At 40.1% G+C, this 22614-nt stretch overlaps 1 protein-coding gene across 1 annotated transcript; it reads left to right on the top strand.

Moving 5' to 3' along the window:
* The first annotated feature begins 11040 nt into the window (after window positions 1-11040).
* LOC146966270 (WW domain-containing adapter protein with coiled-coil-like) lies at window positions 11041-19854 on the top strand. The gene is made up of 9 exons (XM_085763993.1): window positions 11041-11065; window positions 13133-13402; window positions 16092-16214; window positions 16552-16700; window positions 17956-18080; window positions 18911-19106; window positions 19430-19557; window positions 19663-19776; window positions 19830-19854. The coding sequence occupies exons 1-8, from the start codon at window positions 11041-11043 to the stop codon at window positions 19730-19732; spliced, it is 1086 nt and encodes a 361-aa protein (XP_085620119.1). The 3' UTR covers window positions 19733-19776; window positions 19830-19854.
* The last annotated feature ends 2760 nt before the right edge of the window (window positions 19855-22614 follow it).

The raw sequence follows: 22614 nt of genomic DNA, 5'->3' as shown, positions 1-22614 counted from the left end.
ACAGAGGGTCTAAAAATCCTCTCACATTTTTCTCTCTATCCTGCCAGCACGGCCACAGATTACACTCTACACACATAATTTCGGGCATGCTTGTAGACAAGCTCATCCTTGATCTCTTCATGTGCTCAAAAAACCAGAGAGACAAACACAATTTAAACTGGGAGCCTCCGAGTGCAGCCATTTCCCTCTCTCCTCTCATTGACTCCCATTCAAAAGTAGTCGCTGATTTTCTAAACGTCCCAAAGTTTCCAACCTGCGACACAATCAACAATTTTTACTCTAGAAACACCAAAGTGACACGGACGCGTTCAGCAAGGTCTTATGGTTCGGAAAATGTAAACCTTTTGCTCGTACTAAGTACAGATTTGTCGTACATTAGATCTGTTTGAGGGTGTCACAGAGCAGTTAAAGCCTATGGTTAAAGCTGCCACCATACCTTAAAGCCACCAGCCAACAGTTACATGGTAACCTCAACATGGTAACCTCACCATGGCAACCTCACCATGGTAACCTCACCATGGCAACGTCACCATGGCAACGCACACATTCTCTCTGTCTGACTGTCTGTCGGTCATACACACACACACACACAAATGGACACACACTAACTACCACACACACACACACACACACACACACACACACACAAATGGACACACACACACACACAAATGGACACACACTCACCATACACACACATCCAACACACACACACACACAAATGGACACACACTCACCATGCATACACATCCAACACACACACACAAATGGACACACACTAACTACTACACACACACACACACACACACACACCATACACACACATCCAACACACACGCACACAAATGGACACACACTCACCATACACACACATCCAACACACACACACACACACAAATGGACACACACTAACTACCACACACACACACACACACAAACACACACACACACACACACACACACACTCACCATACACACACATCCAACACACACACACACACACACACACACACACACACAAATGGACACACACTAACTACCACACACACACACACACACACACACACACACACGCACACACCCAACAAACATACAACCACTTACCAAACACATACACAATTTACACAATTACACACAAACAGACACACATGCACACACAACAAACACACACACAAATGGACACACACTAACCATACACAAACAGACACACACGTCCAACACACACACATTTCATACAGTTGTCAGGCAAGAACTTTTTGTATATCTTCCTCACTCACACACACACACACACACACACACACACACACACACACACACACACACACACACACACACACACACACACACACACACACACACACACACACACACACACACACACACACACACACACTTTTCCTACAGTTGTCTGACTGTTTTGTATGTACCTCTCTATCTTCCTGTTGTAGTTAATGGACTCGTTGCTGTTAATTTTGTTCTTTAGCTATTTAAACTGAAAATACACATTTCCCCATTTTGGTCATGTTGAACACATTGTTTTACACGTATCCTAAACTACTGAGGCTCTTCTCAACCATTTCACACCATTAAACCCGCTGTTTACATGTTCTACTCCTCAGCTAAGGCTCCATCTATATTCTTCAACAATGTTCTTCTGCTGTCAGTTTACAATGTATTTCAGTAGGCATTAACTTTTTTCCTAATTCAGGAATTTTTCAAACTCTTCTTTGACAATTCAAGTAATTTCCAGCCATTTCATACAAAGTCTCACATCTTCTACTTTTAAATATATTCTCAGCCATTGCTTCAGCTATGTTAGTGCTGGTTCATCAGTTGTCCTTCCTGTCAGGTTAGCTACAGATTTCAACTATTTAACCATTACATTTAAACATGCAGAATTTCAATGTTTTCTTCTCCCTTTAGCATTTCTACTGCTTTTTACCTTTAAAAAGGCATTCATCTCACACTACAAGTTATATGTTTCAGCTTTTTCCCTCCTAGGGATGAATAAAGTATTCCTCTACTCTCTACTCTACTCTACTCTACTCTACTCTACTCTAGCATTAGTCTTTTCAACATTGCTTTAGCAGTTTCGTCAACTAATTTAGCATTGATTCAACAATTTCTTCAGCTCATTCAGCATTGCTTCAGCAACAGCGTTCAGCTGCTTTCAGCATTCACACGCATTTTCTGCAGGAAATGCTATCTTTTTCTAGTTATTTTTCCACTTCCGGCCGACTTTCGGTCCGCTACTAGTCCTGCAACTCGAAGAGTTGCAGGACATATTATATATCAAAACGTGCGGCTTGATCGGGATCGCTGTGCTATTACTTTTCTCAACAGTGTACGAATATTTCGCGACGTAAGTCGCGATTTACTGCGCAAAATTTTTGCATGTAAGTCAATGGGACGGGCGGGAAAAAAAGACCAATCATTGGAGTTTAACAAACGTCTACTGCTCAGGCATACTTTCACCTAGAGACTCCATTTAAACTTTAAACAGTAGACACAAGTCTTGTGTATTGTCGTATTACTCCACGTTTTGATAGGTCATATAGTTTTTGATCAATCCCTGATCAATGACCATGATCATTTTTGGAGAAATTATGAGATTATAATGGGTGTGTATTGGACAGAATGTTCGTGTCAGAGTGCGTGACATCATCGGTTAGAGTGGGAGAGAGTGAAGAAACATTCTGTATTTTTTCTGGATAAACTGTGACCACGGCCACAATTTACACTCTACAGACATAATTTTTTCAGAATTTGTAAGACAAACTTGTTATCTCTCATGTCATGTGCTCAAAATATCAGAGAGACTTACAGAATTGACAGAATCAGCCTCTGAGTGCGGCCACGTCTGTCCCTGCTCCTCATTGAGTCCAATACAAATATTTTCTGAGAGGAGCAGAACGGCCTGATGTTTTAAAACTGCCAGCGTCGCCAAAATATTTACTGTAGAAACACCAAATCGTACCGAAATTTTCAGTAAGTCCTTAGAGCAACGTTGATCTGTGTTTTGTTCTGATAGGAGTTACCGTTTTCTCATGCTAGGCCTAATTGTGAGACCGGTTTAGAGGCAGAAAATGGCTGTTTTTTCTCCACGTTTCTGTCTGTCTCAGCCTGCGGGGGCCCCTATCGCCGTGGTAACCTCTTTGATCCTCAGGCCAGAGCTCGTTAACTTCATAAACAATCCACCTGGCGCTCGTTTAAATGTTTATAAACACAGACACAGCTAAATCAGACTGACACAGGATGCAGCTACTAACTAACTATGTGTCAAGTCAGTCACACACACACAGACTCTAGAGCCAGCTTCATGTGATTACAGTTACACACACACACACACACACACACAAACACACACACACCTTCATGTGATTAAAACACAGTTAACGTGCAACAGAATTTAAACTTAAACCATGATTTCATCTGGTTTTAAAGTTAAACCTTGTTGGTGTCACACACACACACACACACACACACACACACACACACACACACACACACACACACACACACACACACACACACACACACACACACACACACACACACACACACACACACACACGCACGCACGCACACACACACACACACACACACACACACAGGTAACCTAATGTGGTTACAGCTCCTCCATATCAGTGCTTATAGAAAGATGATCATGTGTCTGTCTGATCAGCTCTGTCTTGCGCTTAAGATCGTGGGTTTGATTCCCATGTTGACAGAGATGGCAAAATCGGCAGTAGCCCCGCGGCCCATTCAAAATTTCCCGAGAGGAAATTTTCTAGTTCTTATTTTTATTCTTATTTTTTTTGTTTTTGTTCCACTGGTTCATTCCTTTGTACAGTCGCCAACAACACAACAACAATGAAGTTTTAAGACGCAGAGAAAATGAAAAACAAAACAGAAAAACAGAAAAAAAAGGTTTTATTTATAACTTTAGTCACTCATCTGCACCCGGTTCAGCAGCAGCAGCAGCAGCAGCGGCGTCTTCACCCAGCTGTGGCGGCGGTGGGCGTTGAGGTTAGAGGCAGATGTGCTGGGCAAACGAGCGGTCACAAGGTCAAATGTGAACTGTATGTATTGTAATAAACATATTAAACATATAAAAAAGCGAGCACTGGTTATTTTATTGGAGCGGTATAGGTTGGTTTTGGTTTTGGTTCAGATGCTAGTGCCTTGTTGAAAGTCTTAGAGGAATAGTTCAACATTGTGGCAAATTGCCATTGCCATAATCCCTATAGTCATAGCAGTAGGTTCGTTACCTTTAATTGTCGGTGCAAGGTGTTTTTAGAACGGCAGAGCTGAGAGCTGCTCAGAGCTACGCTACGGAGGCTGATGGGATTTCTTGGTTTCCCTCATCAAACTCATCAAACACACAATCCAACAACTCCAAAACGCTCTAGTGGACAAGTTGTGACCTGCGCATTCACCACGCTATGAGATAATAACACAACGTTACCAGACAGAGTTGTTTTAGAGGTAAATGCAGAGACTGCTTGATGAAAAACAGTCCCTGAAGGCAACGCGCATCAGTGGTTTTGCATGAATTTCCCTCTACAACAACTCTGTCTGGTAACGACGTGTTATTATCTCATAGCGTGGTGAATGTGCAGGTCACAACTTGTCCACCAGAGCGTTGTGGAGTTGTTGGATTGTGTATTTGATGAGGGAAACCAAGAAATCCCATGAGCCTCCGTAGCGTAGCTCTGAGCAGCTCACGGCTCTGCTCCGCCGTTCTAAAAACACCTTGCACCGACAATTAAAGGTAACGAACCTACTGCTCTGACTATAGGGATTATGGCAATGGGCCAATTTGCCAAAATGTTGAACTATCCCTTTAACTCCTCCTTCACTTCTTTTTCTTTTAAAAACAAACCAACAGTGAGATCTTCAACAGGCATGATGTCGTCGTGCACAGGGGTTTTTGTTTTCTCCAGCACATCCCATCATCCCCCTCTTTATCTCTCTATTATTTGCCCCCCTTGCCCTCCCTTTGCCCCTTTGCCCCCCTCCACTCATGAAGAGCAGGGTCCGACGCTGCAAAGGCCTGTTTTCTGCCACCATTACTTATCTATTGAGTCTATAACTGAGCTGCACCACACATTCAGTAACGGTGACCACATCATTGCTTTGTATATTGTTTCCTGAAGTATATTGACGACAAATGAAATAAAATATGCCTCTCCAGGGCCACGTGCTTCTTCTCTGGCTCTTTTGGTCCCTTCAACTTTTTATTTAAAAAAAAAAAGTGTTTGATATTTTGGTTTAGATGCTTTAAAAAAAAAAAAAAATCAATAAAACAAAGATGAGACTGTGCTGCCCCCTGCTGGTGGTGTAGTGACTATGGGAACTCCAGGAGATTAATGTTATCAGATGGTCGTAAGCAGCTTCTTACATAAGAGTAGATGATGAGCTGTCAAAAGAATAAAAGAAAAGAGGTTTTTAATCCCCAGAAAAGTGAATTGAATGCGCTGAATTACATCCACTTTTACAACATCCGAACAATTCAGTTTACAAGTGGTCTTAGTAGACAAACAATCAGCATTAGTTTGATTATGTGTGTGTAAAAAGTAATGCAGAAAATCAAAATTTAGAATATTTTAAGAAGGAAAGACAAGGAACATCAAAAAAAACAAACAGACAAAGAGAAGAAAAACAATATATCAAAAATAAAACTAATCATAGCGTTATAAATTCCCTTTGCGTAAATACCCTTAATCAATTCATCAGCACGTAGGCTATATATCTTTTATCTTTCACCTCTGGGTATCACTTATAATCCAGCTCAAGTCTTGAAAACAAACAAACGAAGAAAAACTCTTTTGAGTTATCAACCACCTCCATCTTTCTATAAACACTTTCTTCTTTAATCTCAACATAAATGTGATTTTTCTTCCCCCCATTGTGTTAATATTTCTTAGGATTGTTACCTATTCAGCACCTGTTTAAGCCATCTTAATGTAATGGCTTTCTTTGCTGCTATTTGTATTTGTAGGATCAGTGTTGGGAACATTACTTTTAAAAAGTAATTAGTTATAGTTACTAATTACTTCTTCCAAAATAAAAGTGTAAAGTAACTATTGCGTTACTTTTTCTTTCCAAGGGCATTTTTAAATTGTATTTTATTGTTTTCATATATTTCAGTGATCGCAATTATGGAATGCGAGTGTGTGTTTTATTGAAAGCGAGGCTGGTGTGCCTATGAAAATAGGTTACAGTGGGTTTTTTAAGTGCTGTGGCTGCCTACAAGCAAATCTCATATTGTCTCTGTACAAAGACAACAAAGACCTTTTTAAATGTGAAAACAGTGGAGACCTATTCAAGATTTGCGTTTGGGCAACAATAACAGGAAACATCGAAATTAATTTATTCATGGGCACATAAAGTGAAATTATTAACTTTACCGATTATCCATCTGATTATCTGTCCTGCTGCGAGCGCACAACTTCTCAGGGTATCCGCGGATCCTTAAAAAGTCTTAAATTCATGTATCTAAAATTAAGGCCTTAAAAAGTATTACATTTATTAGAAAATTCAAAGATGGTCTTAAATATATAATATATAATACACAGCATCATTAAATATGTTTGCACTTAAACTTTTATATGAAATAACAGGGTATCCGCGGGGTCTTAAAAAGTCTAAAATTTGAAAATCAAAATTTTAGGTCTTAAAATGTCTTAAATTTGTTGAATTATTGTGTTCAAGTCTTCAATAATTTTAGTCTCGCATTTGCCCCTAAAAAAAAATACATGTGTGAACCGGGAAAATCACAAAAAAGAAAGAGCACAACCTGCGATTGGTCAAAAACTACAAGTCCCACAATTCTCTGGCCTCAACAATAACAGTAGTTAGTGTAAGTAAGGGAGAGTGGAGCTGTCGGTGAAAAGAGGAAACAGCGCCACGTCTGGTCCTGTCCTATGTTGTTCGTTCACACCGTCACCGTTTATTCGTTACGTCCGCGGTGTAAAAGGCCGTGACGCAAAGACGCGATTAGGCGCGAGACGCGGTAGACGCGACTTTTTTTTTTTGCGACGCAATACACCCGATTCTTTTATGGCGACGGGACCTTCGCGTCTTCGTCTATTTCATCGTGTTTGGTGGGAAGACCCACAAGGGGCTTCCCACCAAACACGAGGAACGCTTTTTTTTCGCTCGAGTTGTGACGCGCGACCAAACGCGAGATACGCGGTTTATCGCTCGTTTTGACTTTGTGTAAATTAGCGTGTTCACGAGCTCGCCCATTTTCACTACAACAACAACATTTCTGCTCTCATCAACCATGGTTGAGGTCACAACGCTGCGCTGTAGCTGCTCTGGAAGAGTTCCGGGCTGATGAGCTACAGAGACTTTAGAGTCTAAAGGAGCAGTGCGTCACTGTGTCGGACTGTTTGGATTTAATGCAGAAGCTGCACAGAGTCAGGTGAGCAGAAGCTCAGGACAAACACTTCGCTCCGGGACATAATGTAGCTACACCTCACATGTAGCCTATGTTCTTGTCTTTTACCTCAAGGAGATTAAAGTAGTGTCTGTACTTTCCCTCCGATCTCGGCAGCTTCCCTCTGCTAGTTTGTGTGTGTGAGGCTAAACTGCGTGCGTGTGTGGTTTGTGTACAAACTGAACACTGCCTCTGATTGGCTTAGCATGAAACCTTACTCTGCCTCAACCAATCATCATCACTTATGCGGTTGTCTCGTCCCTCCCTACTCCTCCCTCCCCTCACCAAAGGAGAGAAGGAAAAAAAAAAACAGTTTAGCAGCTTCGTGGCTGAGATGAGCCAAGTCGGAGGAGAACGGCTTCACTGAGTAGTTTGTAACGCGCCTCATTTACAGTTTTTCTCAGTTGCTAAAACACTAAACCCTGTTGTCTGAACCAAATTCTCAGTTGCCTGAACCCACTGATTGAATCAGTCACTTCTTTTGGCAAAACCATCAGCACTTTTCACCTGTTTAGACTCATCTTACCAACACATTTTCATTGTGATGCACCTGTGTTGCATAATGCTGAGCACAGGTGGCAAAAGTCAAACACAAGTAAAGCACAAGTTTCACCGGTTGAACAAAACAACTCAAAATTGATAAATTGATCACACTTGTGTCAAATGATGTGAGGGCACATATACTGTAAGCCAGTTCAGGATGAAGTCCTGTGGCCTGATCCAGTACAGAGAAATGATGTGGCTGAGTTATGCTCTTTTATTTCTATATTTTTGTACTTTATTTTTTACGTAGGCTTACGGTATACAAATGCTAAATGCAGAAGATTTCTGTTTGTCTTTGTACTGTACAACTGCTACGTGTAAATGCACAGGATTTCTGGTTTTTGTACTTCTTTTTTTTACTATGTACAAGTGCTAAATGCACAGGTTTTTTGTTTTGCAAGAGGAGAAGATGAGAGACGACAGGGTGAAGGAAGAAAGGATGAGGGAGGGAGGGAGGGATGAACTGGGAAGAAAAAAGAAGAAGGAAGGAAAAGGGGATAAAGTGGACGTGGGGAGGGAAGGAAGAGGGTGAAAGAAAGGGAAGGAGAGAAGTGCTACAGTGTAAATGCACAGGTTTTTTGTTTTGCAACATGCATTTAGCTACAGTGAACGATAAACATTTATTTCTACAGCTTCATGTGCTGAGCATTGTGTTTTCTATTTTTCTATGTAGTGTTTAGTGGCTGCTCAGTAGTGTTTTTAATTTTGATTGACTCGGGGCACGATTTGACAACATAGTTCAGTTTTGGGCACAGATTGAACTGTTTTGAGGTGAAAGTTTGGTTTTGCAAGAAGAGTCTGAGGTTTTGTGAATGTAGCTTGAAAATTGGGGTTTGTGTTCACAGTTTAGAGAAAATGAGAGAAGCTATTCCCATCACCGTGTAGGATACACTGTAGCTACATCCTTTTCCTGTTGAGAATGACATCTGGTTTCGTCTCTTACCAGTTCAACTTCTAGTGCTTTGTTCACAGTAGTAAAAATTGATTCCCAAAAATTGTCTAACAATGGGCATTGCCGAAATATATGTAAGTGAGTTGCTATGTTCTCACCACATCCCCTCCAACATAAACTTGTCTGATTTGAATTTATCTTTGCCATAGTTTCAGGTGTTCTAAAACAAATTTTTACTATCTTTTACTATCTTCCATTGAAACTCTCTCCATGAATTGGCATTTGTATCTGAGCACAAATCTTTATCCAGCCTTCCTCACTGATTCCCTGTTGTAGCTCTCTCTGAATTACCTATTTACAGAGTCTGCATGTAAAACACAAACTATAATACTTTATTTTGCAGATGTTAGGATCAGTTTGGAGTTTAAACGATCAATATTCTTCATGCAGTTTCAAACAGGTTGATTATTTAAAGCACAAAGTTACAGGTTTAGTCTTCAGGCAAAAGTCTCAGATAAGCATTCAAACAGCACAGCAGCACAATGACAGAAGAAATGTTGCAGTGTTTGAGAGATGGATCTACGGTGTATGTACTCAAATGAGTAAAAGTACAAAAATACAAAGCAACTAAATCTAAACAAACACAAAAATAAATAAGAAACTATAGTTTAAAAAGTATAAATGTACTTATATTCATATTCTTTATTTATCTTCCAGACTTCAGCCTATACTATTTAATATTTATAGTAGAAAAAACATATTAATTACATCAAAATGAAGCACTTCTAAATGTTCAGTGCAGAACAGCAGCTGTTCAGTCTGTTGTGATGTTATTAACAACTCATCAGTGATTAAAGTGTCTCATTATCTAAGTTGTAAATGATCTCATAGGACGCAGCTGTTTTTATGTTGTTTCCCTGCAGCTCCTCTCTCTGACCGACAGGTGGCGCCAGCTGCTCAGTGTTTCCTCCCTGTGACTTGTGGAAGCTGAGAACAGACTAAATAAGTTTCTGACAATATCTCAGAGTTGAAACAAATCTAAAAAGAAACTGGTAAGTGCACTTTGTATTAATATTATTTATAATATTTCACATTTTTAAGGGTCATACACACAGAACATTGCTGCTGCTGCTGCTGCTCTGTTATGACCTAAAGTAGTTTGATTTATTTCATTTGTAGTGATTATAGAAAACTTTATTTGTTGTGAATACATCTTAGATTTAATAATCTTTGATAAAGTGTAAATTATTCATAATTTCTGTGCCACACATAGATTTGTAATGAAAAAAGGCATCGAAACAAGTCAGAGTAGAATAATTTCACATGTGATTTTAAAAGAGCAAAACAATAATTTTCTTTTTTTAACCTTGAACTGTTACATAAACACTTGTACATGTATATTTTATCTTGTAAGTTTAGTTTCTGGGTGTGTTAGAGTTTAGTAACCTCTCTGGGTACAAGATTAATTGGACTAAGTCTCAACTAATGTCCTTAAATCCATCTGTTAGTCTATCTACACTTCCATCTCTTATCCCGGTGGTTAATTCTTTCAAATACCTAGGTGTTGATATTTATCCCACCTTATCAGTTATCTCTACCAAAAATTTCCAACACATATTTAAACGTGTTGAGGAAGATATGGAAAGATGGACAAAATTACCTATTTCAATGTCAGCAAGAATATATAAGAATATAATATATAAGAATAAAGAATAAGAAGAATAAATTGTACTCTTGGTCCTATATAATTCGTCCAATATCTGTTTGGTTTGATCCATCTATGGTGGTCTCCTGGAGACCAATTGAAGAAAACTTGGCTTACCCACATAGGTTACAGGACCTTGTTTTCTCTGCTTTCCCTTCCAAGAGTACTCAACGCCAACTTGGTCCTATTATGTCTTTTTTATTGTCAACATGGCGAGCAATAGAGAAACAATGTCAGATTTCTTTAAAATGGCACACACATAGCCCTCTTTTCAACAATTTTGACCTCACCACGGGAGGAGCTCCTTTTAAGCTCCCTCAATGGTCTACTAAGGGAATCAACATTTTAATGGATGTTTGGGAAGAAAATGGGATGAGATCTTTTGATGATATATGTTCCCTGTACAATGTCGCAAAGAGTTCTTTTTTCTTTTATCTTAGACTCAGACTAGCTATGCGCACTTACGGCGTTCCATGGGGTGAAAAGTTGGCAACTCATCCACTTTACTCTTTATTAAATGTCAGAGGTAAAACTAAAGGTCTAACATCCAAAATTTATGCTCTTTTAAATTCTGGTTGTAAATCTTTAAATATTGGTTATATTTGGAGTAGAGATCTTGATATTACGGAGAAGGATATATGTTGGACAACTGTTTGGAGTAATCTAGATCATGTTTCCAAAAATCCCAATCACAAATTGATACACTTCAAATTTTTACATAGGATGTATCTTACACCTAGAAGACTCCATCTAATGAAACTTGTATCCTCTCCTAATTGTGATCTCTGCCCAAATCGTGATGTTGGATCTTTCATGCATATGTACTGGTACTGTCCAGAAGTCACAACCTTTTGGGAAATGATATCCTTAACGTTGACTAAACTTTTTGATGTATTAATTCCGTACTGTCCCAAATTGTTTTTATTGAATGATACCTCTGCTTTGAATTTACCTAGTTACCACTACCCTGCTTTGTTTGCTAGCCTGACAGCTGCCAAAAAGATGCTAGCACTTCGCTGGCAACCTCCTCATTCTCTTTCTCGGACTCACTGGTTACTTTCTTTGTTAGATATCCTGTACATGGAGCTGTCAGTAGCCAGAATGCACAACGCAAAGCAAGCCACTATTACCTCCTGGACTTCGTCAATAGAAAAAATTAAGAACCTTTTGTGCCCTCAAATTGATGTTTAGAGCCTCGTATGTTGTGTGTTTCCTCTATTTTGTTTTTTTTGTTTTTTCTCTTTTTTTTTTTTTTGTCCAAGTATAATCTGATGTTCTGAGCCTGTCCTTGAACTGATGTGTCCTTGCTGCCTGGGGTGGGGTGGGGTGGGGCGGGAAGGGGGGGATTTTTCTCTTGTCTGGTGTTTGTCTTTGTATTTATTTATTTTTATTTATGTACATATATAATTTCCCTTTTTTTTGCTTTGTTGTTATTGAGCCCTTTCTGCTCTTGTCCTATTTTTATGTTTTCCGATGGAAACCAATAAAAAGTTAAAAAAAAAAAAAAAAAAAAAAAAAAGAAGGAACTACACTTATTTCTTTTAACATGTTCGAAATAAACTGAAACTAACCAACTAAAAATAATACAGTAATGGACCGACATAACAAATAAATACTTTACAAAGACAACACATGAAAGATAAAAGTAATTGAAAATGAAAATAATTAGATTTTTCAGTGGGAAGAAGTGAAACTTATTTACTCTCACCCCCTATTCATAAATTAACTATCAAGCTTCCTTGTCATTATAATCTATATGAATGAATGAATTTGAAAAAGACTAAACAGTCCTTCCTGTTGGTGTTACCTGCCATACAAGTGTGACATAAATAAACAATTTTAGAGTACTCAACTACATATCGCTCTTCGTCTCATTGCCCAAGCCTTTTCAAGAAAATAAACTATATTCAACTGAAAAAGATGTTTTAGCTTCTCAGCATCGTCTAACCACACAAATTCATTATTTGGATCTACCTTACTAAACAGTTTTTGTCTTACAGAGTCATAAAAAAATCTAAGTAAATTTATAAGTCAATTTAGCTGGATTTATTCCAATATAACTGCTCAAAAAAATAAAGGGAACACTTAAACAACACATTGTAACTCCAAGTATATCACACCCGTGTGAAATCAACCTGGGATGATAATTTTGATTATGTTATTTTGTTCTCAACACACTCTACTATATATTGAATAACGGTTTTAAACTGCAATATTTCATTAATTGAGATCTAAGATGTGTTGAGATCTAAGATGTGTTGTTTAAGTGTTCCCTTTATTTTTTTGAGCAGTGTATAAAGACATAAACACATATACAAAGAAAAATAAGTAAGTAAATGCCAATAATAAGCACCTTGTAATTGTCAAACCTCATTCCTGTACATATAGAAAATCATTTCTTTGTACTTCTTTTTGAACTGGATTATGTTTGGACTTTCAAACTATTGCATAGTTTATTTCCACAGACAGGAACACAAAAGCTCCTTCTTGTTGTGCGTGTTTTCTGGATTTCACTCACGTGTCGCCCCCTGTCGCCCCCTCACAGAGTCGTCCCAGGCGGAGAAGCCCTCGGCGACGCTCTCCTCCCAGTCCCAGTCCCAGTCGTCGTCATCATCCTCAGGCTCAGGGAGCTTGAACCCGTCATCGGGGCCGCCCGGCTCGTCGTCGGCGTCCACGGTGCCGGTGTCTCCGGTCCTGCAGTCGCCCGCCCCTCCGCTGCTCCAAGACCCCACCCTGCTCCGCCAGCTCCTCCCAGCACTTCAGACCGCGCTGCAGCTCAACAACGCCAGCGTGGACATGGCGAAAATCAACGAAGGTAAGAAACGACGCAGATCTATAGGCGCGTTCCCACTGAAGCAGTTCCTGGTATAGAGAGACGATTTTTACGGGAACCATTCGGACTCTTGAGGCGACGTGCAACGGTTTCGATCATTGTGCTGCATTTTTTTGTTTCCTGCTCTGGTTGTTGTTGGTTTTTCTGGCAGTATAGACGCTTTCTAATAATACCGGGTTGTAAAAATGTTGTTTTGATCTTTGCTGTCCACTTATCATATGTCTTTCATTAAAGGGATGGTTCAACATCTTGGCAAACTGGCCCATTGCCATAATCCCTATAGTCATAGCAGTAGGTTTGTTACCTTTAATTGTCGGTGCAAGCTATTTTTAGAACGGCGGAGCAGAGCTGTGAGCTGCTCAGAGCTACGCTACGGAGGCTAATGGGATTTCTTTGGTTTCCCTCCCATCAAACTCATCAAATACACAATCCAACAACTCCACAACGCTCTGGTGGACAAGTTGTGAGCTGCACATTCACCACGTTATGAGATAATAACACAACGTTACCAGACAGAGTTGTTTTAGAGGTAAATGCAGAGACTGCTTGCTGAAAAACTGTCCCGACGAGAGCGGTTTTGCATGAATTTCCCTCTAAAACAACTCTGTCTGGTAAAGTTCTGTTATTATCTCATAGCGTGGTGAATGTGCAGGTCACAACTTGTCCACCAGAGCGTTGTGGAGTTGTTGGATTGTGTATTTGATCAGGGTCAAATTGACCAAGACAGTAATATTTATGACATAATGATTCCTTATTTCCAGTCTGCAGTACACTATGTAATCATGAGTCATCAGCAGCCTGTTATACTCTGTGTCTGAGGGATGCAAGGGGAGGTTTTATTCCATTCAGAAACATGTCTACATCCCCACTTTGATCAGCACCGAGTAAAACCTCAAGCCTGACCCGGAGTTTTTCGGGGCAGGGACTCGTTTAGGCCCCATAAAATTACCCAGACGGTCCTGCAGTGGAAACGGCACCTTAATATGCAGATTATTCACGTTCAGGCTGCTGCTGCGGCTGCTGCATCTGCTGTCGGCTGTTTGTCTAGACGACGACATGATGATCTGGTTCTGTCCCGCTGGTCTGAGCTCAGTTTGAGTCCTGCGTCTGATTCACTGTACGATTTTTAGTCAATCATCTGCAGTGTGAAGCCAAAGCTCACGATCTCTGTGCTCACACTGTACGAGTAAAAACAAAAAGGCCTGTTGCCCCCCATGTGCACCATCGTCACTATTGACAAGTGTCAATAAAGATTTGTTTGAAAGCTCAGTGGCAGGTTTGTTTACGAGGCAGAAGAAGCTGCTTTGTGCATCAGTGCTTTTTACTCTGGTTCGTATCGGCTGTGATGATGATGGGAGGAGGAGGAGGAAGAGGAGGAGGCAGCAGCAGCTCGACCAACCTGGCCTCCATATTTTTGTCTCTCTCCAGCGTCGTGTTGCCATGGCGTTTTCAGACGTTGTGTTAGTCACTTCATGCAGGCGTAGTGAGAGAAAAAAGACACTGTTGTTGGGGAATTGACTCCTTGCTCTGCTTCATCTGTGTGTGTGTGAGAGGCTGAGGTCGACCGACCAACATTTATTATGACACGTCAGACATTTGGGCCAATGGCTGTTCAGAAGTAATCTGATTAGATTTTGGTTGTTTAAGACTAAAAATGGATTCTGGGATCGGATTGGATCACGTAATCCAGTTTTGGTTTTTAATCTGGATCAAACCCTCAGTTTGTGTTGTTCAAAACTTTTTAGTAGGATCTGGAAAACTTGGATCCAGGATTATTCTGATCGCAGCAGTTTGGTGGATTCAGGAACAAAATGTGAATGTGATTCAATTCAGAGTGGTCAAATAAACAACATTTATCATGTAGTGTATATACATTTATATTTTGCACCTGATTTTTAAACCAGTATTGTGATAAAGTAAAGAAAGTTAACTTTTGATTATTCCACCAGTGAATAACTTTTCCCCAACTACTTGATAATTGAATGAAAATTTAAATTTAGGTTTGAATTTTGAATGGAAAAATATTCACAATGTATTCGACTAATGTACTGAATATTCGTTTTTTCGGCCCAGACGATCAGTCCCTAGTTTAGAAAGAAGCTAAAATCATAGTTTATGGCCAATTTAAGCTGTTTGTGCTGCTGTCTGGGTGTGCGGATGACGTTTTCCTGCTGTCCACACTTCTCCAGAGTTGTTCGAGCCCTGAAAATTGAGTTTTTTGAGAACGGTGTTGGTCCTTTTGTAGTTTTAAAACCCTGAGGTTGTGCTGGTGACGGGCTGATGTAGACGCTTCATGGTCGCTCCCTGATAGGGCCTCAACAGCCTCGGATTAATAGTGAAAGTAACATGAAGAACAAATTACAGTCATTAATGACCATGTTAGCTGGAAATATAATAAGATAATAATAGAAACACCTGGATGACATGACGAGCATGTATTTTTGTGTTGGCGAATCAGGTATTGAGTGTTTTCCAGTTTCAAAATAAAAGCCCTCTGCAGAGTTGTTTCACTGCGACTGCATCCTCAGTGGAAACACGTTCATTTTGATTAAAGCCGAGTTCGTTCAAGCTAAATGATTCATACAGATTAACTTTGACACACTGCAGCAACAGATCTGTATCACCGCTCTGAGTAACTTTCATTTATTTTTCTTTCCACATCTCTCTCTAGTTCTCACAGCTGCTGTCACACAAGCTTCATTACAGTCGATGCTTCATAAGATCCTCACTGCTGGACCATCGGCTTTTAATATCACTACTATCCTCTCTCAAGCTGCTCAACTCTCCAACCAAGGTAAGTGAACGCCTCACAGAAGCAGGAGGGTTTAAGTGTTTTAATGTTTCCTCTGAGGTTAACACCTTTTGTTTAATATTGATATCATAAAGTCTGTTTCCTCACCTTTGTTGCAGCCTTTCACATAAACTATATTTGTATTTGTGTCAAGGGCAACATCTCACATATTTCTCTTTGTACTGACACTTTAATGTAGTTTCAAACTGAAGGTGCTTGAAAACTCAAGAGTCTGAAAAACAAGAAAACGTCTGTGGTGTTTCCTGCTGCTGGATATTGAATTTCTTGACTCTATTGATTCCTTATTGTCCCTCTTTATTCTTTTTTTCTCTATAAACAGCTCAGCAATCGAACCAGTCGCCGATGTCGTTAACGTCGGACGCCTCGTCGCCCAGGTCCTATGTTTCTCCGAGGATCAGCACACCACAGACCAACGCCGGTCCTCATAAGCCCCATCTCAGCACGCAGCCCGTCATATCACAGCCAAAGGTAAAGAGAGAGACCGCACTGATTTAAATCCAGTAGAGGAACTAACTCCCTGTTTCAGCACAAGTAGATTTCCTCTTGAGTCACACTGGAGGAAAAAAAGCGACAGAGATTTCACTTTTTAAAGCTTTTTAGTGAGGAAGCCTTGTGTGGATTACTTGAGTCTAAAGTAGTATAGTAGTAGTTTATTCGTCCATTCAACAGAACATAATATATACATAGATACATTTTGGATTACTATGTCAAGCTGAAGCCGCAGCTTATTTTGCCTACCCTATTTAAAAATTGCATAACAGAGCTAGGTAACGAGATAACACAATTTAACAATGATTTTTTTTTTAACTCAACTGAGAAGAATAAATAAGATTATCTAAGATAGAGTCTTACAATTTATTAAGTTTATGTTAGGGATGCACAGTAATTATCGGTCAAATTATTTAAAATCCTGATTCAAAATATTTGCATCAGTTCTATAGGCCTTTATTTTTATATCAATAAGTAATGCACCTTATTTAAATCGATGTTCATTTGAGATATCAAAACGTTTTGTTTCATATCTTTTAGCGAATGTTTGAAGGGCTTGCTAATAGAATATCTTCATTTAAAGAGTCAAAACTCCTCACTAGTCTTTCTTATCTCCAGGTATGTTATCGGTTATTGGTATCGGTTTCAAAAAAAAGTTATTGTGCATCCCTAGTTTATATTATATTATATATACACACATACAGTACATAGCAATGGACTGGACTGTCCATCGCAGTACCAATCTTATTACACAGGTCAATACATTCATTGCTAATTAGTAATCAATGCATTTGTCCTTGTGTATCGTATTTTGGTTTTTACTTGTCATTATACGTTATTATCTTAAATTTTTTTACTAATACTTGGCTTACTGTATCATAATCTTTTATATTCATTGCATTGAATACCTTAGTTTTAAACATCTTTTTAAATTTAGTGACTGATGTGCACGTTTTTAATTCTTTATCAAGGTTATTCGATAAATTTACTCATATTGCAGATTACTGAACAGCTCCTGTTTGCAGGGTGGAAGTAGGTTGTTGTGTGAAAAAAAACATTTAATCATTGCAAATGGAGTTGGATGCATCTTTAGTTTAAAAACAACAAAAACAGTGTCGTTTTGTGGAGCTTTTTTGAATAATGTGGCCATGAAACGATGGATTTCGGAAGCGTTTGGTGCTTTGTTGCCGATGAAAATGTGTTTTTAATGTCTGTGTCTTGGTGATGCGTTCAGGTGAGCACGCCAGCGGTGAAGCAGGCGTCTCATCCCCAGCCCACGTCCCAGCAGTCCCTCTCCAGCGATAAGCAGCACAGTCACGACGTCACCACGGCCTCGCCACGCACCCTGCAGCGCCAAGGGTAGGTCGCACACAACTCACAACTCAGCATGCAACAACATGACAAAAAACAGGCAAATTGATGATTATTTATAGATAATTGGATCATAATGATGGTTTGAGAGGCAAAAAAACCCCATCTAAACAGGACGGGTCGTTCACTCCAGCAGCACGTCGGCACCATCTGCTGGTCGTTAAAGGAACAACAGTTGTTTCATTCATTCATTCATTCATTCATTCATTCATTGATTTCATGCAGTTGTTTGTGCAATAATTTACTAAAAGGAGCAAATAAGTAGTGAGATTGATGACAGATATTTATTACTACAGGTTAGAGTGTTTACATTGAACATTTTAAGGGAAAAACATTCATTAAAATGTTAATTCACATGAGGCAGAGTGTTGATTTAGTGAAGATTCACAACTGTAAGTCTATCTAATTAACATTTTCATTATTGACTCATCTGACAATTGATTTTTTTTGATGAGTTGTTTGGTCGATAAAACACCAGAAAGCAAAGTCGGTCATTCTCCAAATCCAAAGTGGATCTGGGAATATTATAAACATGTTAATATTTGTGTGAACATAACTTTATTTGTACAGTCACGTAGAGACAAACTGGCTGAAAATGCTGACGTGGTGCTTTTAAAATATGTCACAATACACATCTGTAGTGACGATAACATGGATAACAAGACAACTTTTACAAACAATTACACACCCATAAACCATAAGATATGCAAAGATTTTATTTCAAATGCAGAGCTTATTAATTATTAACATTTTCTGCAAGATACAGAATTCATATCTATGGATGTTCTTCACATTTCTCCTCCCTGTGTTGTTTGCAGCAGTCAGAGGAGTCCCTCCCCGGGTCCCAACCACGTCGCCTCCAGTAGCAGCAATGCCCCCAACTCTGCCTCCGCCCCCCCCTCCGCCTCCGCAGCCCGGCCCTCCTGCACCTTCACCCCCACCCTCGCCGCCCACTTCAATGAGAATCTTATCAAACACGTGCAGGGTTGGCCGGCCGAACACGCAGAGAAGCAGGTCTGTGCTTCATTTATTTACAACCTGTGATAACTACACACTAGCTGGGTTTCAATTGTATATCAGACCTTACAAGTTTATTATAACAGTGATTATTAAAAACAGCAATAATTAAAAGGGCAGATAATCAAACTAGTTAGATGAAGTATCATAAAGATCAAGCTGATGATGTTATGTTAGATAACAATCAACAGGAAGAATGCTTCATAAATGATGAATTGAGAAGTGTACGGTTATTATAAAGTGTAACCCATAATAGTTTATAATGGTTCTGGTTGTGCACATTAAAGCTCATTCTTGTTTCTTATGAATTGACCTTGAAGGCGTCGAGGCTACGTGAAGAGGCTCACACCATGGGCAGCATCTGTATGTCGGAGAACTGCACCGAGCTCAAAAACCTCCGGTCTTTGGTCAGAGTCTGTGAAATACAAGCCACGTTGCGTGAGCAGAGGTAACAACAACTGCTGCGATTTGTTTCTATATTTATATGTTCATATATCGTTGACGTGTGTGTATGGATGTGAAGTCTAACGCCTGTCCTCTCTCCCGTCCACAGGATACTGTTTCTGAGACAGCAAATCAAAGAACTTGAAAAGTTGAAGAATCAGAATTCCTTCATGGTCTGAGAACTTCTGGTTTGTGCGAGTTGAGAGCGTTTTTCTGGTTGGGGGTGGGGCAGGGAGGGAGGGAGAGAGAGAAAGAAGGGGGGAGGGGGTTGAGAAGAAAAGACCCATTGCACATAGTTGGAAGCTGCAGTTGTTCAGTTCCTCTTGAGCCCAGTCTTAACACACACACAAACACATACAGACACAAACACACACAGGAGCGGCAGTCGGGGTTTTGCCTTTGGACCGTTGGGCTGGGTTAAAAACCAAGAGGTGGGGAAACACGGAAGAGCTGTCGTTGTTGTGGGAGTGGGAGAAAGAAAGAGAGACAGAGAATAAAAAAACACGGGGAGGGAGGGATGGAGGGGGAGGGGGCGGGGCGATTTACAGGTTTTGTAAAAAACCCTCAACGGAGAAAAAAAATGTAGATTTCTTGTAGATGTTATTATCTATGTTGTAAATATGTTTTGTAGATTGAAGCCATGGAAAGCCATGCCTATCAAAAGCTTTTGACATCCAAACTAATCAACGCCTAGGCGGCTACGTTCATTAGCCTAGCCTCTCCTTCATGTTAACTCGTCTGCAGACTTAAAGCTTCATTTTGTCCGTTCGTGGATCTGAGAACCAGAGAGTGAGCGAGCGAACGGCGTGCGATGGCGGCTGCAGCGAAGCCATTTTATTCACATTAAAACATAAACACACTGGTGTCAAAGTGGTTCCTCCTCCTCCTCTTCCTCCTTCTCTTCTTCATAATAATCTTGGTTAAAGCAACGACCGTATGGATCCCGAGCTGTTCACCGCTGCCACCGCCGCTGCTTCACCCCCTGGTTCACTGATCTATTTCTTTCTTTTTCTGTTTTTTTTTTTCCTTTTTCCTTTTCTTTTTTGTTTTTTTGCAGCTTCTGGTGGCCCTGCGTTTCCCAGTCTGAAAAAGCGAAAACATAACAAAAACAAAAAACAGTGCCTGGTGGTGTGGTGGAGTGAGTGATTTAAAGAAAAAGACGAGAAAAAGAAACAAAAAAATATATATAAATGAATAAATAAATTAGAGATGTGATGATGACGTGCTGCTTTGGACCATTCCCACTTTTATTATTACTACTACTACTTCTTCTCCCCCCTCCCCCTCTTCCTCCTCTTCCTCTTCCTCCCTCCTTGAGTCTTGAGTCACTTCACACACACACACATACACACCCTCCACATCGGTTCTTCTACTTCTTATTTTTATTCTTTATTTTTTTGTTTTTGTTCCACTGGTTCATTCCTTTGTACAGTCGCCAACAACACAACAACAATGAAGTTTTAAGACGCAGAGAAAATGAAAAACAAAACAGAAAAACAGAAAAAAAAAAGGTTTTATTTATAACTTTAGTCACTCATCTGCACCCGGTTCAGCAGCAGCAGCAGCAGCGGCGTCTTCACCCAGCTGTGGCGGCGGTGGGCGTTGAGGTTAGAGGCAGATGTGCTGGGCAAACGAGCGGTCACAAGGTCAAATGTGAACTGTATGTATTGTAATAAACATATTAAACATATAAAAAAGCGAGCACTGGTTATTTTATTGGAGCGGTATAGGTTGGTTTTGGTTTTGGTTCAGATGCTAGTGCCTTGTTGAAAGTCTTAGAGGAATAGTTCAACATTGTGGCAAATTGCCATTGCCATAATCCCTATAGTCATAGCAGTAGGTTCGTTACCTTTAATTGTCGGTGCAAGGTGTTTTTAGAACGGCGGAGCAGAGCCGTGAGCTGCTCAGAGCTACGCTACGGAGGCTGATGGGATTTCTTGGTTTCCCTCATCAAACTCATCAAATACACAATCCAAGAACTCCACAACGCTCTGGTGGACAAGTTGTGACCTGCGCATTCACCACGCTATGAGATAATAACACAACGTTACCAGACAGAGTTGTTTTAGAGGGAAATGCAGAGACTGCTTGATGAAAAACTGTCCCTGAAGGCAACGCACATCAGCAGTTTTGCATGAATTTCCCTCTAAAACAACTCTGTCTGGTAACGTTCTGTTATTATCTCATAGCGTGGTGAATGTGCAGGTCACAACTTGTCCACCAGAGCGTTGTGGAGTTGTTGGATTGTGTATTTGATGAGTTTGATGAGGGGAAACCAAGAAATCCCATGAGCCTCCGTAGTGTAGCTCTGAGCAGCTCACGGCTCTGCCCCGCCATTCTAAAAATAGCTTGCACCGACAATTAAAGGTAACGAACCTACTGCTCTGACTATAGGGATTATGGCAATGGGCCAATTTGCCAAAATGCTGAACTATCCCTTTATCCTCCTTCACTTCTTTTTCTTTTAAAATACAAACCAACAGTGAGATCTTCAACAGGCATGATGTCGTCGTGCACAGGGGTTTTTGTTTTCTCCAGCACATCCCATCATCCCCCTCTTTATCTCTCTATTATTTGCCCCCCTTGCCCTCCCTTTGCCCCTTTGCCCCCCCTCCCCCACTCATGAAGAGCAGGGTCCGACGCTGCAAAGGCCTGTTTTCTGCCACCATTACTATCTATTGAGTCTATAATAACTGAGCTGCACCACACATTCAGTAACGGTGACCACATCATTGCTTTGTATATTGTTTCCTGAAGTATATTGACAACAAATGAAATAAAATATGCCTCTCCAGGGCCACGTGCTTCTTCTCTGGCTCTTTTGGTCCCTTCAACTTTTTATTTAAAAAAAAAAAGTGTTTGATATTTTGGTTTAGATGCTTTAAAAAAAAAAAAAAAAATCAATAAAACAAAGATGAGACTGTGCTGCCCCCTGCTGGTGGTGCAGTGACTGTGGGAACTCCAGGAGATTAATGTTATCAGATGGGAGGATGTAAGCAGCTTCTTACATAAGAGTAGATGATGAGCTGTCAAAAGAATAAAAGAAAAGAGGTTTTTAATC

Source organism: Trachurus japonicus, chromosome 20, assembly GCF_045865225.1.
Source record: "Trachurus japonicus isolate A0001 chromosome 20, Traja_1.0".
Lineage (NCBI taxonomy): Eukaryota > Metazoa > Chordata > Actinopteri > Carangiformes > Carangidae > Trachurus > Trachurus japonicus.
Note: the sequence above shows the minus strand (reverse complement) of the source record. Positions and strands in the feature narration are given on the sequence as shown.

Coding starts and splice junctions, on each gene's coding strand:
- LOC146966270 (XM_085763993.1), top strand. CDS start 11,041: ATGCGCACTTACGGCGTTCCATGGG. Junction 13,403..16,091: donor CATGGCGAAAATCAACGAAG/GTAAGAAACGAC, acceptor ATCTCTCTCTAG/TTCTCACAGCTGCTGTCACA. Junction 16,215..16,551: donor TGCTCAACTCTCCAACCAAG/GTAAGTGAACGC, acceptor CTCTATAAACAG/CTCAGCAATCGAACCAGTCG.